The sequence below is a fragment of the Haemaphysalis longicornis genome, unplaced genomic scaffold, assembly GCF_048455015.1.
Source record: "Haemaphysalis longicornis isolate Haplotype H1 unplaced genomic scaffold, Haemaphysalis longicornis Haplotype H1 scaffold_5, whole genome shotgun sequence".
In the NCBI taxonomy this organism is placed as follows: domain Eukaryota; kingdom Metazoa; phylum Arthropoda; class Arachnida; order Ixodida; family Ixodidae; genus Haemaphysalis; species Haemaphysalis longicornis.
In genome coordinates, this window is record NW_027526385.1 from 11,427,388 (window position 1) to 11,451,889 (window position 24,502).

The 24,502-nt window shown below is 46.9% G+C and overlaps 1 protein-coding gene across 1 annotated transcript in view; it reads right to left on the bottom strand.

Moving 5' to 3' along the window:
• The window catches only part of LOC144139044 (uncharacterized), a 67,699-nt gene extending 44,721 nt beyond the window's left edge, over positions 1-22,978 (bottom strand). The window contains exon 1 of the mRNA XM_077671534.1: positions 22,828-22,978. Within this exon, the coding sequence (XP_077527660.1) occupies positions 22,828-22,843 (16 nt within the window). The 5' untranslated portion in view covers positions 22,844-22,978. The remainder of the gene's footprint in view (positions 1-22,827) is intronic.
• Between the last annotated feature and the right edge of the window lie 1,524 nt (positions 22,979-24,502).

Sequence of the window (24,502 nt, forward strand, 5' to 3'; positions counted from 1 at the left end):
GAGCGCCCTCACGCGTCGGAATGCGGAGCGCCCGCTACGCGAGCGAGAGCTCTCCCGCCCGAAGTGGCGAGGAGGCACCCCACACCCGCAGTCACTGAGCGGAGAGAGAAGGAGGAGAGTAGCGCGCGCCCATCTCCCCCCGTTGCTAGGGAAGACGAGGAGCGCGCGCACCCGCAGCTGTTGCTATGCGGACGTCACTGAGCGGAGAGAGGAGGAGGAGAGTAGCGCGCGCCCATCTCCCCCCGTTGCTAGGGAAGACGAGGAGCGCGCACACCCGCAGCTGTTGCTATGCGGACGACGGCGGCGGACGATTCAGGCTCGCTTAAGTGCATTCGCACTTAAAACGGCAGTGCAACCGCCCCTTCTTTTACGATCCTTACGATAACACGTATATGAAGCCGGAAACACGCAACTGTCTGGACCGTCAGGGTGCAACCAGGTTTCTGAAATGACGGCTATGTGAGGGTCATAGGATAGCAGGATGTGTTCAAACTGTTCTTGTTTATTACGCAGGCTCTGTGCATTATTATTTATCAAACGAAGCCGCTTGTGCGCTAAGGTTTGCTCGTCATCGTGATGTCAATCTTCTGACCGCGTAGCAATGTGCAACAGTTTCCTTCAGTTGTGGCGCTCATCCCATACGTAGACGTCGTCATCGATGTATAGCTTATCATAAACTAAGTACGTCTTATCACCCGGACGTCTGATGTCTTTTACTGTGGTGGGGAGGGCCTATGCATAGTCCACATCCTAATCACATGCAAGGCACTCGACACAACAAGACACAGACACTTCAAGGAACTATACAGACAACACATTCCGCTGCACCCTTCCTTGTTTTTGGGTGATAATGTCATGGTCTCTGTGCAACGCGTTTTTAAATATTTGTCTGATGTTAACTTTTTAAACCTCATTTCCTATCATGCGTAATCAAAACTGGCCCTATACACCACCCACCACCATTGCCGTTAATTGATTTTACTGTTATTCTGCCTTTAGTAGCCACTATTTTCTTCCAGATACTTTTGTTTGGCGCTCTTTGCCCCAGCTGGCCTTGCGCCAAAAAACTCCAACCTTCATCATCATCATCATCTTCAGGGGTCCAGTCACGCGTGGCCGGATAGGTTGCACGTCTCGCTGACCCTGATAGACAAATGGGAAAATTATAGGGTAGAGCCTGTATCTTTTTCGGACCATTGCTTGGTGCAATGCGATATCTGGAGGAAGAAATATAAAGCACCCTGCAATTTGAACCTCTGTACACTCAATTTGAGGAAGCAAATAACTACCTAATTGGGCAGAAATGGGAAATTTTTAAACAAGACATTAAAATGAAAGCTATTGAAAGGTCCTGTGCTCTAAAATACGAAGAACAAATGAAGGAAGAAGAGTTGAGAGCGAATCTTCAAAAACTAATTCGCCAGGAAAGCAGAATTCCCGGTGTGTTTAGCGGAGACATACGACAAGTTAAACAGAAACTTGAGCTTGTAGATCAACAGCGTTATCGCGGGGCACTGGTGCGGGTACGGGCAGAACATTGGGCTGCTGGGGAAACGCCCACAAAGCGGGCCCTAGGAATCGAAAAAGCGCACACAAGACGGAACCAGATCAACGAGATAAAATGGAAAGGACGCACGATGACTGAGAAGCACGAAATCGAAAACGCTTTCTTTGAACACTTCCAGACACTGTTCGCCTTCCAGAGTGCCGATGTTAAAGGGTTCCAAAAATACTTTGGCGGTGGTTTGACTCGATTAGATGACAATGTAAAACAAACCCTAGAAGAGCCAATTTCGGAAGATGAAGTTAAAACAGGAATTGAAAACTGAAATTCAGAAAAATCTCCTGGCCAAAGATGGGCTAAGTGCGGCTTTTTATACGGAAAATAAGCATCTTCTTGTTCTTGTCCTGACATTTATGTTCAACAAAGCGCCAGACATTAAAACTCTTCCCCCATCTTATTCTACTTCCCATACAGTTTAATCCCGAAAACCGAAGATACAGAAAAGCAACCGTGTGACATTTTAGAGGTCGATATCTTTAACAAATGTTGATTATAAGGTATTCATGAAGATTCTCGCGCACAGGTTGCAAACGGTTATGATGGAATTTGTAGGACCACATCAGACTTGCGGAATAAAGGGCCGCACAATATTCACAAACATTCACAAGGCGAGATGTGTGTTTGGGTGTTGTGATGCCACTCACAGTGGAGTTGCAATGCTTCAGCTGGACTTAGAGAAAGCATGTGACTGCGTGGCTCGTGAACTTCTGTTTTTTGTGTTGGAATATTGTAATGTTGGGCGTGTCATCACTCAAGGCGTTGCCTTGGCATACCAAACCTGCCCTACACGACTAATGGTTAATAAAAGCCTGAGTGCGCCATTTCGCTTGGAGCGCTCAGTGCGCCAGGGATGCCCCTTGAGCCCGCTATTGTTTGGCATTTATATTGAAGCCTTGTGTCAGAGCATTATTAGAAATAAAGCTATCAACGGATACAAACTGCTTGACACGGAGGTAAAACTCCTGGCAGATGCAGACGATGTGGTGGTATTTCGTACCGACAAAGAGAGCATTTCAATGGCCATACAAACTGTCAAGCGCTTCGGGGATGTAACGGGAAGTCAGGTCAATTGGGGAAAGTGTGTCGGATTTTGGCACGGGGCTTAGTCATGGACACCAAGCACATTTGAAAATGTGAGTTGGGTGACAACGCCTGCGAAATACTTAGGTGCGCCCCTCGAAAATTACCGCGATAGCCAGCCCTATTGGCGCGGGCAGACAAAAGAACTGAAGGAAAAGGCGGAAAAATAGAAGGGGGCTGCGATGTCTATATTCTCGAAGGCAACTGTCTGTAATTTATTTTTGTTGCGAAGATTTGGTTTGTTATGCGAGCATTGCATTGCTCACGGGTTATATGTGCAGAAATTTCACAGGGTTTTTGCGGTTTTGTGTGGTCATCCACGTGGGAGAGATGCAGCCGCACCAATTTGTTCAGGCCGGTTCGCGATGGCGGCCTGGGGCTGGTACACTTGTACGTACGACAGCTCGTTAATCGCTTTCTGTTTTTACGTGACACTGGTGATTTTTTTCTGCGCACGGTAAGTCATGTTCGTCTGGCGCGTGGTTTACCTGTATTTGTGGTATCCTCGGGTAGCATGTCGGGTGGCATTCACGGTTATTTTAAAGAGGTTCTGATGTCTTTTCAGTTCCTAACTGCCCGTTTTTCCCTGGAATGCTTGAGTTATGTCGCACGTAGAAGGCTGTATAAAGATGTCTGCGACGCTGTCTTTCCGATACCGATGTACAGAGCTCTGTACTGTGGAGGCCAAGGATAAAATGTTTTGAAACGCGTAAAACGAATGGAAATTAATCCGGGAGTCAAGACTTTTTTTTTAAGTTGCATACGTATGCAACTTACCCGTACGGGTACACTCTTAGTGAAAACCTGGCTGCAAGAAAGAGGACTATTTGTACGCTGGGGGAGTCAATTTCTCTATTTGCAAGCAACCTGAGAATATAGAGCACGTATTCTTACATTGTTGGGCGGCCGTCTTTTTGTGGGGCATCCTTCAGGCGACAACCCACAAGGACTTTCGGCTACATCCCCACGGCATTCGTTTTTTGAGCGTGGACAACGAAGAGGGGGTTCCATACGATTCGATCATGTTGCTGGGCCTCCACAGTATTTGGCGTCCACGCATGGCCTGGCTCCACGGTGACGTAGACGCGAGGCCAACAAGACAGTATTTCATAGAGAGTATCTCGCAATTGGTGGAAGTGCAGAAATGAAAGGACTACCTTCCTGAGTAGCTGTCAAGGGTAGAACCCCTGATGGCACTTAAGGAATTTTGAACGACAATGCCAGCATAAATCAGGCTGGTAGCTCTACGTGTCCTTTTCTATATCTCTTGTGAGCCCACTGTTATGTAATGTCGAAGACCGGCAATAATGAGAGAAAAAAAACAACCCAGGTGGGGCGACTGAGAGCGTGGAAGAAAAGGGCATGGGCGCAGTTTGAAGGGACGCCCCCCGCCGCCCATCTTAACTTCAATTGTTTTTTATACGTCGCTAGGCTAGCGCTTGCGGAAAATTGGCGGTTTCCTGAGTTTTGATCGCAGGTTAACGGCGGGGTGCAAAGAGCAACATCCCCGACCGATACCCCCTCTCCTTCCCGAACTGTACGTTTGAAAGTATGTCAACACCAACAAGTGCACTGCAACTTGCAAAAACCATCCCCGCCCCTTGTTGCTGTGCACTGGCTGGGCCGCGGTATTAGTGGACACAGCTTGTTTGCCCCCTTGTTTTCAGCAAGAAATATAGTAGGCTCGCGAAAATGCAAACTAGGATAATTCAAAATTTTGGTTAATTCTCACAAATTTAAAGTTTGTTTGGCCCAAAACCACTTAGTTTACACTGCTCCATTTCATGAATTTCGTAAATTCGTATTTTTTGCTTGTCAGCTTGTCAGAAAATATCTGCCGCATTTGCTGCCCCTAGCTGCCCATTTTCATCCCTGTACCTGTAACAGTCACAAATAAAGCTTATTTCCTGCGTTTACGTGTCAAAGCTAGGCCGCGCGTGCAAGCCACCTCGTGTGGATTGACTAAGAAAAAAAAACCTCGGGCCATCTCCACTAACGTGAAACCTGCCGAGGGGTGAAGCATGCAATGTATAAGTGAATTCTAGGTGCTTTGGTTTTTTTGTCCACGGAGATGAAAGCATTGAGGGGTAGACGTGTACAGCTTTTCTGTAAAGTTTCGTGTCTTTGAAGCACGAAGTGTTCTAGCGCAAGGAGTTAGAAAACGACTGTCCCGCTGTGTTCCTTTAGTACGCCTTACGTTCTACCACGCGGCATTGGAATATAGGTGTCTCGGTGTATTAGTACCGTGACTACATGAAATGACGACTACGACAGGAAACGCCTGCAGCCCGAGCCCCTAAGGGGCTTCGCCCCTAATAAACAATACGGCAGGCCGGGCGGGCACGGCATGTTCGAAAGTGACACTCGTGACCCTCGGCCAACTCCGCAAACGCTGAAGCACGTTACCTGTGTTTCGAGTTTGTTATTTGTATTGTTTTTAGCCGACTCATCCGCTGCCACCCCGTGTTTTACCGTTCCAAATTTATCACAGGCTGCGCCGCCGAAAAAGACGAAGAAGTCACCCCTTCGTGTTTTTGAAGTGTGAATGGTGTGTGAATGCTGTGAATGTTTTATTACAAAACAGGTTGTAATGTTGCCCCGAGTCATAATTATGGGAACTGATAATTCTAGCTTCGGATATTTCAAAAAAACTCCTCAGGCCCCTTTGAGCTTCAGCTACGCGAGTCTACTGATTTCGGTATCGATGGCCAGCCGGTGTGGCCAATGTTTTGATTGATTGATTGATTGTAGGGTTTAACGCGCCGACGCAACGCAGGCGATGAGGCGCGCCGTAGTGGAGGGCTCCGGATTAATTTTGACCACCTGGGGATCTTTAACGTGCGCCGAAATCTCGTCCACACGGGCGTTTTTGCTTTTCGCCTCCATCAGAAAAGCGGCCGCCGCGGCCGGGAATCGAACCCGCGACCTTGTGCTCAGCAGCGCAAGTGGCCAATGTTTTCAGAGCAGACATTTTTTGTGGTGTACTACGGGAACACAGCTGCCTGCCTGTTTAATTGCCCCGCGCGGTTTTGGAAGATGTTACCGAAATTGAAAGCAGATGTCCATCTCAGGGGTTGGGAAACCGCTTCTTGACACGTACTCAACGGCTAGTTAGGAGAGAGAGTCAGTCGGTTGACAGGGACGCGAGCTCAGTTCAGGTCCTGGACGGACAGGATGCCGCTGGCAGAGTAACTACAGAACGGTCATTTTGGTCACTTGTAAATATCTGGTAGGATGTAAGAAGTGTAACTATATAATTCTAAATACGGTATCTTTGTAATTCTAAGCAGCCCCCAATTCTAAACACACTCCCCTACTTTCAGGAAGAAAGTTTGGAAAAATTGAAGCCGTTCCACTCATTGTGAAAGCTGGTGGAAGCGCAGAGCAGTAGCTCGCCATAATGGGCTGTACCGCCGTTATCCGCTCACTGCTACCACCTTGTGCAATTCGAATTTCCCGCCTTCGCAGTGCTCGCGCGCCCCCTGCCTGAAACTTCGCCAGCGGGAGTTCTGTTCTCTTTGTGCTTGTTTTAATTTCGTATGCAGGAGCTGTTTTGCGTCATTTCGAACGCGTAATTTTTTCCTTGCGTGGCCGGAGCCTTTCTGCGTCATTTCAAACGAGCCATTTTTTTCTTACACGGCCGCTTTTTTCGCTTACTATCGTAAAAACCAACCCAACGAGTGTTCCTAATTAAATGAACTTGCGCGCTGCTGGTTAATTACGAACATTTTGCCTCAAATGTGCCTATAGTTTTCTTTGCGCTAAACAACGGAGAAATGTACGACAAGCGCCAGTGGTTCACGAGTTTCGAACGCTTATGAATCTAGAGACCGCTTGGCTTTCGAAGCCTCTTCGGTGAGCCGCGACGACAGTGCTACAACGGAACTTCCTGTTCTACTTGGGTCCAGCGAGCGAGCTACGACGACAAGGCGAGCGCCTAAAGTATTTTGCACTTTAAAAAGTTTGCATGCGAATCTAAGCACCCCTTTTCTAAGCAACCATCCCAAGGCGGATTTCGCCCGCGTCGAAGTGGGCCCGAGTTGACGTTGTAACCGCGTAATTTATGAAGTGATCGATTGCAAACCAGTTCAACGAAACAGAAGACGACCTGCGGGGGGATACTGACAGCGGCGGCCCAAGCCGTACAACGGACTTGAATGGTAATGAGGGTGATTGAGTCTCATAGGTAAGCGGTGGTTTAACTGTTTTATCTTATTTTCTTTTATCTATTTTTCGCCAAGATACGGCCGCTAAAAATGTGGTGGAAGGTGGCTGGGAGGTGACTTCGGTTTTTTGAATCTAAGCCCCCAACTCATTTTGGGATTAGCGATCATGGAAAAAAAGGGGGCGCTCAGAATCGAGCAAATACGCTATCAGGAAATTGGTCGGCTCCACTAATTCAACTGCAGCAATGAGCATCCGGGTTACGGAGCGAGCTGAGGTCAAGATGCTTCGTGCCAGACCCTTATCTACAGGATCTTCACTGGTACATTCCAGGCACTGTTTTCACTCTCGTACTTCTCGTGCAGCGTTATGGGTCGCCGCTTGGCATGGCATCATACCATCCTGTTGCCTTGGAAGGCTGTGTTGCCCAATGCCGTGGAAACGTTGATTCTCACTTGGCTGACGTGGCACATTGAAGAAATGTTTCCTCAGACCTGACTTTTACCAAAATATCCTCCGTGGAACAAAAATTATTTTCTACTATAAGTGCCAGCTTCACGTGAAACTTTTCTTGTGTTTTCTGTTCGAACACCTCAAGAATTCTCTCTTTTCGACAACTGAAAATGTTTATTTATGGTGGAACGTTTGGCGAAGCTTGATATGTGTTTTCATTTCAGTGTTGAGAGAATAATATTTCTCGCGACTCTCCGTTCGCTGTGCGCTGGACTGAAGCAAAGGTCGAAGAGCAATGAATGTTTCGCGCGGAACCTCGACGTACAGCGAGCTGTCACAAATTCTTCGCATTGCGGTAGTTGACCAGCCTTTTCTCTGGAACGAATCGCCAAGGATTAAAATCTTCTACAAAAGCAGTGGAGCATACGTCGCAACCACTGGCATGCGTCAAACGCGGGTTAATGCTCCTACTTTTGTCGAGAATGGTATTTTTAAGCTTTTATTAAAGTCAAAGTTTTGGCAACAAAGCGAAATCAGCGTCAGTGACGTTGCATTTGGCTACAGCACTCTGTCATTGGCATGAACAGTGGTAGCACACTGGTTCGACGGATAACACCAACGCTTCTGCAGCCCGCAAGTGTTCCGGCTACATCACTACATTCTATTGACACACAGACTTCTATTACCTACTCTTTCGTAGAGAAAAATTTCTGCCCATTCCGGGTTATTTCAATTGCAAGCACAAGTCTTCATTAGGAGGCGCATATTTAGAAGTTTCCTCCGCGACTGTGGCATTTATTATTCTTCGCTCTAAGCGAAGCCCTTGCAAAGTCTACTTTTTCTTACTAGACTGACCTCTTCGACGACTTCGTGACCAATTTATATTGCCACGCAGAACAAGAATCTAAGGGTCTTTTATTTACTGAACCCATTTATTTATAACTAGAACGCGTAGAGTCAAGGGCACATTCGACAGTAACAAATAGCTATGTTAGGAAAAAATATAACCCTGCTGTGGTTTGAAGACCAGCCGTTCACGCCCGAACCTACAATATTCCCCGTGGGCTATTGAGGCCAACTAACGGTTTTTTAGGGACGAAGCTCCTCAAAAGCTGCGGCTGTTGACGCCTCCTGTCGTCTTCGTGATTGTAGTTTCATGTAGTCATGGTATTAAACCCCTGGAAACTCGCTTACGCCCCGCGCTAGAGCGTAACACCATGTGCAGCTTTCCCGCTCATGGCAGTCCTTTCAACAGTGATTACTCTGTAGTTGTTTAGCGAAATGTAAAGTATTTTCACGCAGATAATTTGGGGATGGAAATGTTCTTCGTGCAGTTTCAAGCATTGCACATTGCGCTACTAAATTCCGGAGGCATGGAAACTGTCCTGTACAAATGCATGGGCAGTAACATTTGACAGCGGATTACAAAAAAACATTCAGAATCCTCGAGAGTTATTTTAGAGTTTACATATTCACGTTTACTTCTTGCGTTATGGCGAACATCACTTTCCCCAAGTGTTTTTGCCACGTTCCTGAGAGTTCGGAATTTTGAGCGAGAAAGCTGGGTATGGCGTACTAAAAAAAACCCGGGACACTCGTTCATGCCTCGCCCTAGAGAGCTTCGTGCTTCGAATACAAGAGACTTTTACAGCATAGCTTTATACCTCTACCCCTTAACGGCTTCATCAGCGTTGGCAAAAAACGCCAAGGCGCCAAGAATACACCTATACACTGCATGCTTCACCTCTCTCGAGATTTCACATTAGTGGCGATGCCCCGGGATATTTTTTTACCAGATGACCAAAAGAACACAAGGAGTATTTCAAGCAAATCAGCAGGTAGTGCTTGGGGCGTACAGGAAGTACCTGGTTAATACCCACAAGGAAACTAAATGTCGGGCTCCGCCAACAAAGGCTACCTTCCCTCTTTCCTCTAGATTTTCCTGACCTGAGACCTGAAGTTGCGCTTTGAGTTATGAGGACGTTAACAGGTACCCGAAGCTTGACGTACAGTGAGATTGATGTTGCTTGGCACATCGTTAGGCATAACACTAGGGTTATCTATCACTAAGCCTAACAAAGGACAAAGCGCATAAACACAGAGGAACATTGGTAAACGCGTTCCCCACAAAATTCCGTTTCAATGTCAGCGAAGGTCGGGCGCTTCGTGTTACACCAAGCGCCAGCTACAGGTTAGCTTTGAACACAGCCGCAATATCCTTGTTCGACTCCTAAACCAAGCTTACTGCTCGGCCTCTGCGGCCCAGAGCGTAGTGTCGCGGCTTTGTACGCTTAAATCCTGGGGTCATTTATTTTGCTCACAACGCAGTCGTAAACGTTACGGAATCTTTGTCAGTAGTCAATGTGCGGGTATCTACGAGAGGTCAATAGTTACATAAAATGTAAAGACCCTAAAGCTGCTGTTTGTTGTCAACCCACGGACTTCCACGAGAGGGAAACGGACAGCCTCATGTTTGCGTGCTAGAACAAAACTGTAGTAATCTCAAGTTTATGTGATTACAAAGCCATAGTCGCTGCTATTACCAAATGATGGAAAGTAATTAGAGTCCTTCTGCTATGGTAAATATGGAAGACCAGCGAATACGTTTGGTGCACGGAATTTTACAGTATTTACAAATTCACTATGGAATGTGCAACAGAGAAAGGTAGACCAAACAGGGCGTAATGTCAGAAATGCCTCAGCGGCTGATTCTCATTTAGTTTGTTTCGGGATATTTTGTATAAAGCAACAGTTACAGTCGTTTTCTGCAACCATACTACCTCCATAGACGGCCGCGATTTGATTGCAGACAGTAATTCTGTAACGTTTACAACACTGCGTACTGACTAATTACGACGAGTAAATGAAATCCGCCGTATTGATAGAGCCGTCTATAGAAGCCAATTCCAGTTTAATTTTTTTTCGAGACCCGTTCATTGAAAGCTGCAGAGCATTTTGTACTAGCTCTGGGGACGTAAATTCTTGCGGTACGCGGTTCTGTTACGGACGCAGGGTTGGTTGGACCCTACCCACATGCAGCTTCGCTGTAAAATAATTACGCGTACATTTTCTTATCATGTGTGTGACGGGCTCAAGGTAAGATGTGCTCAACTGTTTCCCGAGATCCACAGTTGTCGCAATCACGTTAAAGATCCCCATGTGGTCAAAATCCATCCGGAGCCCTCCACTACGGCGTGCCTCACCGCCTGTGTAACGTCGGAGCGTTAAACCTTGTAATCTAAACACTTGTCACAATAAAGGTTCGCGGTTTGACTAAGACGATAGCGGTAGTATTCTGTGAGCGCTGTGCTGACACGCAACCGATGGTCGAGAGGATCTAGCCGACGTGAAATTCATTCCGCAGCCTCATTCTCAGCTCATGATTTCATGCAAAAAGAGATGCTGGCTTCCCGGAAAAGACCAGAGGCGGCTTCATCCTTTTAAAACAGGCTCCTTTGGTAGAGCTGTGGATCGTGCTCTGTGAAGACAATATTTCTCGCATTTTGTAATTGCAATCCTTTCCAAATATCCCCGTCCGCTTCATTTGTGCCTAGAATGCCGCAGTGTGCAGGGAACCATTGTAGGGTCACACGGTGCTCGGCTGCTTAGGCTAGACGGTGCAGGTAGGTGACATTACAATGGGTACACCATTCGTGAACGCTGAAGCAACTAGCTCTTCGTAGGGTTTATAACGCTGTCCTCGAATACGTGATAGCCGCTGTGCTCGGGGTTGACGATAATTACGGCGCTTGTCCGCAAGGTAACATGAGGGAACCGAAACTATGCTTCATACAAATTCCTATAAAAGTTTTCTTTGGTTTCACAAATCATCGGAGGAAAGGGACAAAGAATTTAGCTATGTTGCGATTAAAGGTGGTGTCATGCATAAAGTCACTGAATTCACAAATATTTGAACTTTAGCACGTCGTGTGATAGGAAAGTTATCAATGCCCTTTAACCAATACAAACGTGTCCTCCGCCGGCCAAAAACAGCTGATCTCAGCGGCGAGAGAGCAGCGAGTGAACGGTTTCGACCAAGAACCTTTGCTCTCTTCAGCAAAGTTCTTTGCACTTTCGGCAGAATTCATGTTTGGACATCGTCCACTCCTAGCTTTCCGCAAATAAATATGAAAACAGCTCATCGCGCCTCGAAAGAATCCGCATGCATATGCACAGTAATACAGTCTTGAATATTTTATTTGATGTCACATTTTCCACCTGACGCAATGGAAAAATGACGTTGTTTTTAATAGGACCAATTGGTACTTCAAGCGGGTTCTCTTATCCCGAAAGCACGTGGCTGTGGATATTCTCTGAAGGGCATAAATATTTAGAACCTTTTTGTGCGATTTCTCTGCATTAGACCTTCCGCATGTCGACAGGGTCTAACGCAATTTGTAAATTTCAAACAAACATTTTGTGTGCACTTTTTATCGCCTTTTGTGCCCATTTATCATGACACTCCGCTCTAGCTTTCGTTAGGGAAGGGAGGGGTCTTTCTCACCCGCTACTGGTAGCTTTTGCAGCACTTTTGATGAACAAGCTTGTTTTACAACGAAGCTGTAAGTGGCTACCGTTCGGCAGATTTTCTATGTGTGTTAACGAATTTGCGTTTGCAAAAACTCTGCTCCCGATTTCGGTGCAAGACAGCGAGGCGTTCCATAGCGTGATGCAGTCGTGTTTGTTTGAATGCTTGTGCGAGGCGTCCCATGGAGTGAGGCGCTCGTGTGTGTGTGGATTTTGTTCTTGCTTGCATCTCTTTGTTTCACACTTAATTTAACTCAACAAGTTGCCATTATTCATTACGAATTTCCCTTCTCTGGTCTCGCCGTAATCCGGAGGCCGCTTATGGTCCGCACTTCCGGACGCCAGGGGCGTCGAAAACTAGTGTGTAAGACGCGTGAAGAGTTTGTGTTAAAGGTAACGTGCTCCAATTTTCCACAGCTGACGCATACGCCTACGGCAAAATAAACCCTCTACAAAAATAAAAAATACACCTACCCCCACCCCCCAACCTTTTATTGCTGATTATGATCATGATGATGACGATGATGATTTCATTTTTATGGCGCAAGGCCGGCTAAGGGCAAAGAGCGCCAATGAAAAGTTAGTCTATGAAAGTGATGTGACTGAATATAAAATACTCCAGTACAAGGTTAAAAGAACAAAAAGCGATGAAGATCACTGGTGTAAAGGGCCAGGTTGCCAAGATTTGAGATGTAAGGTGTAACAATTTTACGTTGGTGAGGAACTCAAAAATGCGTTTGACGGACAGCATAGGCTCATTTCCTAAAAAGTATAATGGATGTTGTGGAACACGTTGTCTGTAGAGGTGTTTCAAGTGTTTGCGTCGTCTTGCGTTAAGTGTCGCGCATTGAATGGTTATGTAGATGTAGGTCCTCTCCACACCCGCTTCACAGCGGTCGTGGCAATCCAGTTCTGGGTCTTGGCGATCCAGTGAGCCGTAACCTTGGGAAGAGAAATTCCGTGTGTCTGTCGTATTTGTCGGTGGTTTATGGTTCTAAGCGGGTTTCATTAAGTATAACGTATTGTCTGTATGTGTATGCCAAACTGCTGGCCGTGTATTGCGAGGGTGTTTTCGGGTGTGGGGCTTGAGGTCAGTGTGAGGTACGGTTGGTATGGGCAGTGTATTTGTAAGTTCAGCAGCAGCGGCAATGTGATCCGCGGTCTCACTACGGTCTCTACCAGAGTGACCAGGCACCCCACAGACAGTTCAACATTCGAGGCATATGCAAAGATCGTCGTCTTAATAACCAGACTGATTATGTGGTTTTTACATGTCTTTGCGAATGACAATGCACGCACCGCACCAAAGTAGCCTGAATAAATAACATACTTAAGGATACTATGTTCAACGATACGACTCCCAACGAGAAAAAGGGCATACGCCTCCGCCTAAAGGTACTGCTGTTTATGTTCGTGGTTCTACTTGCAGTAAAGTTGGTACAGTGCACAGCACAGACAATGGTGAAGGCGGTTTTAGACGCGTCACTCTAAAATTTTGCACAGCAATACTTTCCCTGAAAAACAAGAAGGGCTGCAGAATTGCACTTATTGGCATTTAATTTTTTTTAATTGGTACAAATGACAAAACACACAGCACAGGGCGGAGCTGCAATGGTGTAAAAAGCATGGTACGAGATGTTTTACAGGTGTTTGAAAAAGCGACAGCCAGTTCAAACGCATGCCCGTTGACCCTGTGTGAAAAAGGTGCCAATATAGATGGGCGATTTAAAATGAACTGTAATGTGGATGTCTAATTAAAACCAGGTTTACATGGATGGTTATCCATTGATGAAGTTTTAAAGGCGTTTAACAAGTCAATGTAAGTTCGCTGGTGCGCCAAGCATCACTTGTCATACTCTAAGAAAAGACTCTGGACAGGGCTGGTACAAAAAGCGCCGTACGAAAGTCCCAAAACCAGCACTGGGTCGAGAATTTTGAGGGCCGTTTTCGTGCCCGACCCGTACACAACACCGCCGTAGTCCATCCCACATCCTACCCAAGCAGTATAAAGACGCAGTGGAGGTTGTTTGTCTGCCCCATAGGACTGGTGCGATAGGACCTTCACGATGTTCACTGTTTTTAAGCATTTTGTTTAGTGTAAGAACTTGTGTTCTTTTTTGACCAGAATCGAGACGCCGTTGCGTTTGATGTCTGGATCTGGCCTCATACCACGTCTTTTGTAGAACACAAGTGGATTTAACTGGGTTAAGCTTAAAATCACTTTTATCCGCCCAGCCCACCGGTGTTTTGACAACAAGTTGGACTTGGCCTTCGCATATTAACAGATTACATGATTTGAGAACTATTTCCACGGCCTCTATATACATTGAACAGGAAATGGTTGGTGGCAATGCTTTTCGGAGCGAGTTCGTCTTCACTATAAACAACGTGCAGCTTAAAACGCCATCTTGAGGCGCGCCATTTTCCTGTGCATGAACGTGTGACAGTGCCAACCCGACACTGACACGAAATGTTCGTTTAGACGTGTAAGGGGAAAGAGTGTTCAGCATGTTACCTGATATGCCAAATGATTTTGAGTTTCTAAGAATGCCATAGCGCCATGCGGTATAATAGGCCTTTTCTGTATAAAATATCCTGGGTCATCTCCACTACCATGAAGCCTTGGGGGGGGGGGGGGGGGCGAAGCATGCAATGTATAAGTGTGTTCTTTGCGCCGTGGCGGTTCTGCCAAAGGAGATTAAACAGTTGGGGGTAGAGGCATACAGCTTTGTTGTAAAAGCCTCTTGTCTTTGAAGCACGAAGCTCTCTAGCGCGAGGCACAAACGAGTGTCCCGGTGTTTTTTTAGTACGCGTTACGAAGCGCTCCAGTGCGAGTGCATCAGTGAGTGTCCCGGTGTTTTTAGCCCGCGTTACGTTCTAGCGCGAGGTTTCAACGCCTTTCCTGCTGTTTTGATTGATTGATTGATTGTAGGATTTGACGCGCCGACGGCAACGCAGGTGGTGAGGCATGCCGTAGTGGAGAGCTCTGGAATAATTTCGACCACCTGGGGATCTTTAACGTGCGCGGAAATCTCGTACACACTAGCGTTTTTGCTTTTCACCTCCATCAGAAAAGCAGCCAACGCGGCCGGGAATCGAACCCGCAACCTCGTGCTGAGCAACGCAACGCCTTAGCCACTGAGCCACCACCACGGGTTCCTGCTGTTTTAGTAGCGTGACTACACGCGACGACAATTGCGGCGACGACGACAACACGAGACGCCAACAGCCCCAGCCCATGAGGGGCTTCATCCCTAAAAACCGTCATACAATATTGCTGATGTATGTATGCATCTTTAATGTGGGGTTTTAAAAGAACCACTTGATCATTTATGGATCGCCCCACCCGGAAGCCTGCCTGGCATCTCCAGAGAAGACCATTGTACTCCAAAAAGTGCACAAGTCTCCAATGCATCATCCTCTCGAGAAACTTGCACCGGCACCTTCTGAGGGCGATGGATCGATAACTTGCGGAAGAGAAACGGTCCTTCCCATCCTTCAGGAACGCCACTACTATGGCCTCCCTTCAAGACTTTGGAATTTGCCCCGAAAGCCGTATTTTATTGTATAGGTGTAGGAGTGTGTAGCAGCTCAGCTGCGGCAGCCGAGGGAGCTAGCGCCGCCGGAGGAGTGCACCGCATGCATGCAGATCCTGTCCCGAGCCGCGAGTCACGAGGCACGACTCACGCGGCTGGCAGTTGGAATCCAGACACCGAGCCGACGGCACCGAGCTCGCACTCTGCCACGCAGGATAAGTACGGTGCCATGGCTCGCCCGTCTCCACCGCTGTTCGCCTTCTGCTAACCTCTCGGCCCTCAATAAATCTTCTGTTCGCTGTTCGCCTTCTGCTAACCTCTTCTCACGCCCCCTTCATAATTGGTGACCCAAAAAACGAGCCCGCACCACAGTTGAAGGCGTTTACGGCAACGGTCTCAGCGGCATCACCGTCAGCGTTGCGATCGCCAGCGTTGCGATCGCTACGTCAGCATTACGATCGCGCTCTATAGGACACGTCAGCCATGGCTTTACCGCGCCGGTCTGGATTCCCAAACTCATTCATCCAGCCACCCAACCGCACGCTTCCGGGGCTACAGGAGTTTTACGAGAAAGACCCTTCTGTGTGGTTCGCGCTGCTTGAGAGCCATTTTTTCATCCGAGGCATCACCCATAGAGTTTCATACTAATATACACTAGAGGGGACACTGGCGCTAGTGTCTATGCGAGCCGTTGATCGTCTGCTTCAACCCCCATGAGGGCGGCCATGCCAGATGGACGTGTGATGTTCGAACTTGGCTTGACTATGCCGACATCTTGACTTCACTCAAAATACTTTTTTTTTAATTGAAAAGCTACAACTAATGTTTATTACTGTATGAATTAGTAGTCGCGTAAACAACCTGTACTATACGTTAAGTTTTAATTAAGGTTTAGAAGTACTCTTTTATAAGAGGGGAAGTGATTTGTGAACGGCATACACGGCTGAGTTTAGCGGAGCTGGTGATTCGGCGGCGAAGCGTATTTTCTTTTCTTTTTTTTTTTTTTGCGTGCGAGTCGGCGGTGGCATGTGTCTGCTGAAGGGCCGCTGTACAGCGTTAAATTTTGTTCTGGAAGACTACGAGTAGCGGAGCGACACGTCATATAACCCCAAGTAAGTTTTTTGTTCATTTCCCCTCATAAGTGTAACTGTTATCGCCTTACCCGACGTGCGGTCGGCATGCTGACAAAATCGTGAAAGGACGCTGAGTAACAGCTGATCGTTTCCTTTGGTGCCTTAAAAAAGCCATAACGGCCAACTCGACACGGAAATCGACCATGTCACCTGTGTTCGTCGCTAACACGTAGACGATGTTTTATTGACCGGATGGTTAATCGGGTTCTTTCTTTGTTGTACTGTTGGTGTATTCTTGATGTCTATAATTGACGCACTGTAGAACTGTTTCTGTGAACAAATGTTAATTTTATATGTTGAGAGCGACAAACGTAGGAAACATGGGTATCTTATCAGGCCACACAGCGAAAAAATTCTCGTACTTCATTCGTGTTAACCTTCCAGAAGACGGCCTCGTCTTGCTGAGAGCGGCAGGCATGCAGGGCATTCTGGAGCAGTGGGCTGAATTTTACGGGAGTTCCTAATTTTGTGAAAATTCCCGTGTAGAATGTTTCCATTAGATGACCAATAACGCGCACTGATATATCTAAGCACCGTGTGTGTACATTACACGCCCACAAGTACCAATCATCACCTGCCTAACCGAGGTCTCACGCCCAGATATACCCAGGTACGCGTGTGAAATTGAAGGCAGCCTATTTTTTCTAGTGCCTCCATACAAGCGTGCCGAAGCGCAGGAACAGTTTGAAATTACGTGCGAAGGTGTCAAACAGCGTAAATGTTGCTGATCAGACGGTGCTTGACTAAATAGCAACTAAATAGTGCCTCTGGGGGACCATTTCCATAATACATAAGCTGCCTTCATGCATTCGTTGTTCCGAAGCTGTTCCACAATAAGTTCAAAATATTTACTCATTTTGTTTGGTTGTTCACTCTTGAATAATCCAACTGCTAAAGTCATGTCTTGTTAAAGCACGACCTTTGAAAACATTGTTGGCTTCCTGTGAGTGCATTGTATGTGTCTTCTCTTTGGTTTAAGTAATAACTTCAGCGTCAACACGGCAGCGCGCAGCTGATCGTAACTGTGTGTTTTTATGAGAAAGCCAGAGTCATTGAATATGTTATGTTGCTGGAACCCTTTTTGTAAATAAGCATGTTAGTGTGCTGGATTTTAAGAGTACATACTTGTGCTCTAAATATCTGTACAAAAGCCTTGCAAAACCTTCAATGATGCCATCCATTTCGATACAGGTCCCAGCTGTGTCAGCAGTGCAAGGAGCAGACCAGCAGGCAACACAAGAAGCTGCACCAGGCATGCAACCAGTTTCCAAGTCAGGATCATTGGATGGATCATCAGCAGCGCAAGACAAGACAGGCATGCCGCCAACCTGTCAAAAACACCAAAATTCTAGCAAGGGGCTTGGGGAGAGGTTGATTGCAGCCTACGATATGTAAATAGTAAAAACAATCCTGTACATTCAGCTGCACAATAAAGAGAAAAACAAGTGGTGAGGAAAGTGCCTTGTAGTGCATGAACGATGTTCTTTGAAGCTTGCTTGTTAGGCACTCAAGATTCAAACTAATTTTCTCGGGTGCAAGAAAATTAGTTGTTCGAAACCATCCATTGTATGCATAAATGTGACTTATAGCAGTGGCTTCATTTGCGATAGCCTTGGCACAGCATGAAACAAACTTCATTTAACTACTATGCGCAGCCATTTGAAGACTTGTGTACGTGCTTATTGAACTGAAAGAATGAAGTGGAAGTATTCTGCGTGGTATTTTAGCCCACTGTGTTCCAAAGCGGTATTCACTTGAGGGACCCTGCTGAGGAGGAATGTGCGCGGTGCCAATGACTGTGAGAGAGCTGGCACGTCCTCACTGCCCATTTAAATCTCCATTGAAGCCAGGTTCGATTGTGCACATTTCACAAACTGTTTTTGTGGCCCCGCAACCTCCTCCAGCAACATATTCATGAAGGTGTGGTGTAGGGGATCAGCTTTCACCACGTGAATGTCAGTTAAAATTTACATTATACGTTGTGGCTGCAGTGTTTTGTTTATGCACCTGTGATGTCTGTCCAAATAACGGATTGAAAAATGTTAAGCTGCCCTTTCCCATCTTGCACTGTTAGTACAGCTCAAAATGTTCTGATCAATGGGATAGAAGGCTGCCTCATCTACTTCTGACTGTTATCAAGTTGCAGATTGTATCCACCCACTGCTGTTCACTGTGGCTGTATATTGTCATTCCAAGTGTACGCTGTTTTAAGAACCTTGTTTTGTTCGTTGATCGGATATTGTTGCCCTGCTTCTACTGTGCTGGCAGATGCTGATCGAAACACTTCTGCTCTAGCTGTAGAGCAGAGCTTTTCTAGGGTTCCTTTCATGCAATCTTTTTTACCGTAGCCTAACGTCGCATTTGTTCGCCACTTACAGTAACCATTTTGTTGGTTCCTGCATAAAGCACCCTGCGTACATCAGTATGCTGGTTGAAAAATGGCAATGCTGGTAGGTAGCTACAAACTAAATCCTGGTACCAATATGTTCACAGTGGCTCTTGGATGGGACAATAAATGCATTGATGCGACATGCTTATGCCTTCACTCATTTTCACTGCATAGTTTGCATGTTTGCTGTTCACCAGCCTTCAAAATTTCAAAACAACTTCCTCAAGATGAGCTTGCACTCTTGCTTTTGATGTATTAAGCAATGCTGGGCTTATTTTATTAGTGTTAAAGAGTATGACTGTGGTGAGGGCTTTTTTATAAATGAGGGAAACTGAATTCTGCACTTTGCTGTTGGCACAATAAATTCACACAGCACTCGCCTAGTGCAGTCGCCAACTTTTTCTGTGTGCTCAATATGCGTCTCCAGGCGCTGAGCCAGGGTTCCACTAACGCAAACAGTTGCTACAGCAACACCTGCCACTGGATGGGAAACACTGTGACCAATGTAGACTCACAGCGACTTCATTGAATAGCAAGCATGCATGCCGGTGATCGCCTCATCTTACAGGCATATGGCTTCACCAGTACATAGCTATGTAAGCCATAGTTTATGGCCCAAAAGTACTGGTAGGCCCCAAGCAATCATTTGGCCACGTTCTGTTGCAATAGCTAGGTAAAGCCATTATACCATTGCAGAGGTATATTTTCTCTCCCTGTAATTCATTTCATTACATTGTTTTTGCCTTCCGCTTCAAACACCCTATATGCGTCCATGGTTACGGGCGGTCACAGTGATTGCGCGTGAGCCTTGTTTACGCCGGTGAATACACGCAGCTGATTAGCAACGGAAGGGGCCTGTGTCGGCTGTGTTGTGCTTGCGGAAACAGCCTAGCAGACGACGGTTGCACTGGCGGGATCGTCCTATGCAAGCGGCCTACCCTCACTTCTTTCGCCGCTTTCTCCCATGATAAGGTGCCGACCCACCCGCTGGTGGACACTCCCGCAACGTTAAAAAAATCACCGGCTGTACACACATACTTACTGCTGATAAAAGATTTTTATTTGTCTTCGGCGCTACCGTGCTCGTGTTATGATCGCAAGCGTAGTCATGAACGTGACTAGGATAGAACGCACTACCCGGCGCGGAGTGCTTCCCGTATGCATTCATTCCAGCCGTGCAGTATTTGCGCACTGCAGCCGCTGGAATCGGACGCCAACAGCAATTCTGCCCCGGAATGACCCACCGACGCTTTCGACGCCGAAACCGAAACTGACGGCGCGGAAAAGTACGAAGCCTAGTACATATAACAATTGTCAAGCCTCAAGTTAAGCCAAGTTCGAAAATCACGAGTCTACGTCACACAATCAGCTCCATGGGGGTTGAACGATTGCAGCGCCAGTGTACCCTCTAGTTTCATTAGTATGAAACTCTATGGCATCAACGAGCAGGCGCAGCGCTACAACATCGCCAGCAAGGCTGTCCCAGAGGGCGTCGTGGCACAACTTCAGCTGCCGCTGCAAAGCCACGAGGTGTAAGACAACTTCAAAAAGGCCGTCCTTGCTCATTTCGGCTGAACCAGCCCTTTTCATCGTCAGCAAACTTCTCCTGCCGCAACATCCCCAGGGTTGCCGGCAGACCGGGCCCCCTGGACTTGGTACCCTCTCGGGTGCCCTTTGCTTTTGCCGCAACCGCGGAGGGTGTCAGGGGCACCACAGGTGAAACGGGCGGGGGGGTGGGGGTGGGAGTCTATGCTGGGCCCCCCGTTCCCATCCCCTCGGCAGCCTCCAGTGTACTGGAGGTCGGGGAAGCAGCGGCACAGGCGGCATCGGTCCGATGGAGACTTCCCTCCACAAACGCTGCTGACTCAGCAAGCGGTGTGGTGACGCCTTGGGCTGACGTAGACAACCCAGCGGGGGAAAGGGGCGGGTTAGATTAGTCTCGCTGACCTGAGTCGCCGCCGAAACCAGACGCCGCTCCGCCCTGCGGCGAGCTGCGTTGGCGTACTTCCCCAGAGGGAAAGCGGCGAACCACTTTCGCGCCTCTGAAAAGGTGATGTTGTCGGTTACCTTGATGTTAATGATCTTTTTTTCAAGTTGAAATATTTCACAAGTCCCGGAGTATGCCGCGTGCGGGCACCGGCAGTTCACACGAGTGAGGTTGTTGGATTGACAATTGTCAGGGGAGTGGTCTTGTGCCGCGCATTTTGCATGGGTTGTTCTGCCACGGCAAGAGTTTGTACCGTGCCCAAAACCATAGGCATTTGAAGCGGCGGCGTGGGTTAGGTATGCACGGCCGGACTGAGCAAAGAATGAGCCCTGCGTGGATGAATTTGGGTAGTATTGACCTATCAAATGTTAGAATGAGGTGAGGTGAGACAGCGCTCTGAGAGCTGTCAAGCTCAAGTGGGATGTGACTCTGATGGTAGGATCGGCGATACGGGTTTGAGCAAGCAGTTTATGGGCCTGTTTCGGGCTACTGACCTCGACAACGATTTGAACGGTTCATTGTTTTTTGGATTTATAGGATCTGTCAATTATACTTTCAAGAAATGTGGTAACGAGAAATACTGAATGTGAAGCAAGAGGGTGTGACTGGTCGACTGATCCTATCACCAAGAAGCGAGAGTAGCTGTTCGGTTTAGGAAAACTGAAGTATATGTATACGGAGCGCTGGGAAACAAACTTCGCTGCGGCCCCTTTTTTGGGGGCCGATCAAGTTTGGAGTGTATAGAAAATACCATAAGCTATAGTATGAAATCAAGGGACGGGGTAATTTCATCGCTCTCGGTTTACCACGATGCTCACAAAGGTCCTGGAGCTCTCTACCTGGTAAACAGAGAGGGAGCCCATCGGCGGGAACTTAAGCACGGCTCTGACAGCCACCGTTAATGGTTTCATACACTCCACCTATAAACGCATCGCCATGGTTGGCTACAGCTTGTTTGGGGGCTCGGGGTCCGCGGTGTCACCAATACCGTCACATGAATGCGCAAGGAGCCCCGTGCGGGGTTTACTGCGGATTATGTACCGAGATTGAACGACTTCGAGGGACCGCTAGTCGCAGCATAACTTGCGTCCTGAATCCTGCCCCAGTACCAACAACCCAACTTACGGTCCTTCTGAGGTTTATTTATATTACTCGTATGTTTTCCTTACTGCCTAGCTTTCTACACTGCGTTAAAACTGTGATGATCGCGACTCTCAAGTTGCTCTGACGTTGCAACTTCCGAATGAACTAAACCGCTATTGTGCTTGATAATACAATTAAAGGGAAGCCAATTGTATAGTATTAAAAGCATAGCAATTGTAAATGTTTTCTCCTTTTGTCCGTTTGAACCGATTCACTCTTGTTCATTTTCTTCGAATACAACATGAAGGTGTGGAGAAGACTAACTGACGAAAAGTTTCTTCAGAACCTTTTTTATAATGACAATAGGTCAACACCCAACTCTATTATTTCAAAAATACTTTAAATAATGCACTTGCTAGCTTTACATGTATTGCTTCAAAAACACAAACTAGCACCGGTAAGGAATAATAGGTTTAAATCGAATGTATATACCTAAGAACCGACAGGCCAACCACTTCACATATTTCGACGGGCCCGAATGCGTAAGACTAGACCATTGAAGTTTTATCATTTTTTTTGTGCTGCAGGTGATGAACACGGCGCTTTTTAGGGGCGAAGCTCCTTTTGCTCGGGCCCTGTCCCGTCCCTCGTTGCTGCTGTATACGGCACGGCACATTAATGATGATTGTGGCAGGATCCCCCTAGGTATTGGCCAGCCAAAGCTCGGCCGAAGAGGACAAAACGTTCAACGCATTCGTTGCTACCCAACAAGAAGAAGAGGAAGAAGAAGAGGTTCGTCGTTCGTCGCCTGCGAGCCCAAGACACTTACCGGGAGTGCACGACACAAGACGCTCTGTAGAAGGCGACGGCCAAGGTGGCTAAAATGTCACACACCGAATTCGCCAACTTACCCATGGAGATTCTCATCGTCAAAAACAAGCCCTAATAACCACCACAAACACCGACGTCGTCGACGGGCTTGCAAACGGAGCGGTGGAAAGCTTGACGTGTCAAGTCTTTATACGATGTGCGGGCGAGTGTTTCACGGTTTTACCGATAAGCATTTTTGCTTCGCCCCTCTCATCATCATTCACTTCGTGGAGATGGCGGAATTTTCTTCAAGAAAATAGCCCAAGTAAGCGACGAAAATGGCCACGTGTTTCGACAAGTTTATAAACAATTTCAAACCCCAAGAGAAAACTAATGTCGGCTTTCAACCCATACAAGTGCCTGCGAAGTAAATGCAACATACTTTCCCAAACAAAAATTGAAACTGCTTACGAATCATCAAGCATGGCAGAATGACATTTCCCACTAACTCGTCCTCTAACCTTGTGTTTGTGTCGGCATCACCTTTGGTTGTAAATGTTACCCATGCAGTTAGCTAAGCAATTCCGCTAACATTCAAGCATAATTCTTAAGCTTTCAAAATGGTTGGATGTATTTCTGCAAATTCCTCAATTGCATGTAACTTCGGGGTGTCTTCAAATATTATTGCTTTACGTGTTACTTATAAAAAGTATTATCCGGCCCTCCAAAAAACCCAACATAAGAAACTTGTAAAAGCTTGAGTTCACTTACCGTAATTGTTGCTAATCCACTTTCTGATCTAGAAGCCGCTATGACCGTTCATTGCATTGACCTAGAAAAATATGCCATCACAACCTTCCCCGGATTCAGCCACTCCAACCAGCAGCTCCATACGGCATCGTCAACACTCGCATTATAACCCCGCACTTTGCAGAGTGAGATACACGAATTGGCTCCGCACAAGGGGTACTACAAAAAACCTCAACAGCTAGAACATTTGACTGCGATAGTGGACGGAGTATTGTTTTGTATATCTTGCGCCATTTAAGCTTCACTTTACCCAACTAAAACAGCGCATTTAACAAGCAAAGAAACAGAAAAAAACACGGTACGGTCGCCTTCTTTTAATTATCCAGTTATAATCTCTGTTTTCGATTTATAACTCGTGTATGAACTATTCCGCCTCCATGCCTTAGTTAAACTTGCGCCTTACCATCCTGCCCGTACGTAATCGTTGTGTAGAACATGTGCTAAAGACATGCAACAAAAATTTCCACTGAGCAGCAAGTGTGCGAAGTACTGTGAGACATTGCTGAACTTTAAGCATGCTTCATCATCTTCCAGATGCCATTTTATTATTCAGTCGTCTTGTTCTAGATGTTCTACCCTTCATCTCAGACCCACTTTGTCCCTATACTTTCCACCCCACACGTACTAGCGTCTCCACTCCCACCTCAACTAATTCCACTGCAAAATCACTTTACCCACCCAGTCCCACCCCGTAAGCATGGTCAGGGCTACACTTTCAGGTATGCACGACAAATTGCTGTGCTCTATCCTGTATACTGTATTAGCCACGCGCCCCTGATTCCCTATCAAAGAGTACTTCTCTCCAAACGCACCACTTATTTAAAGAGCGGTGTGTACGCCGGTATTTTTGGCTGAGTAACCTCCCAGTGCGTCACACTTGGCACTGCTTTTAAATGCGCAATCTGGACGACGTTTCCATATCTATAAAAATGAAGGTTCCATGTCATGTGCAGAATGCGATGAGAT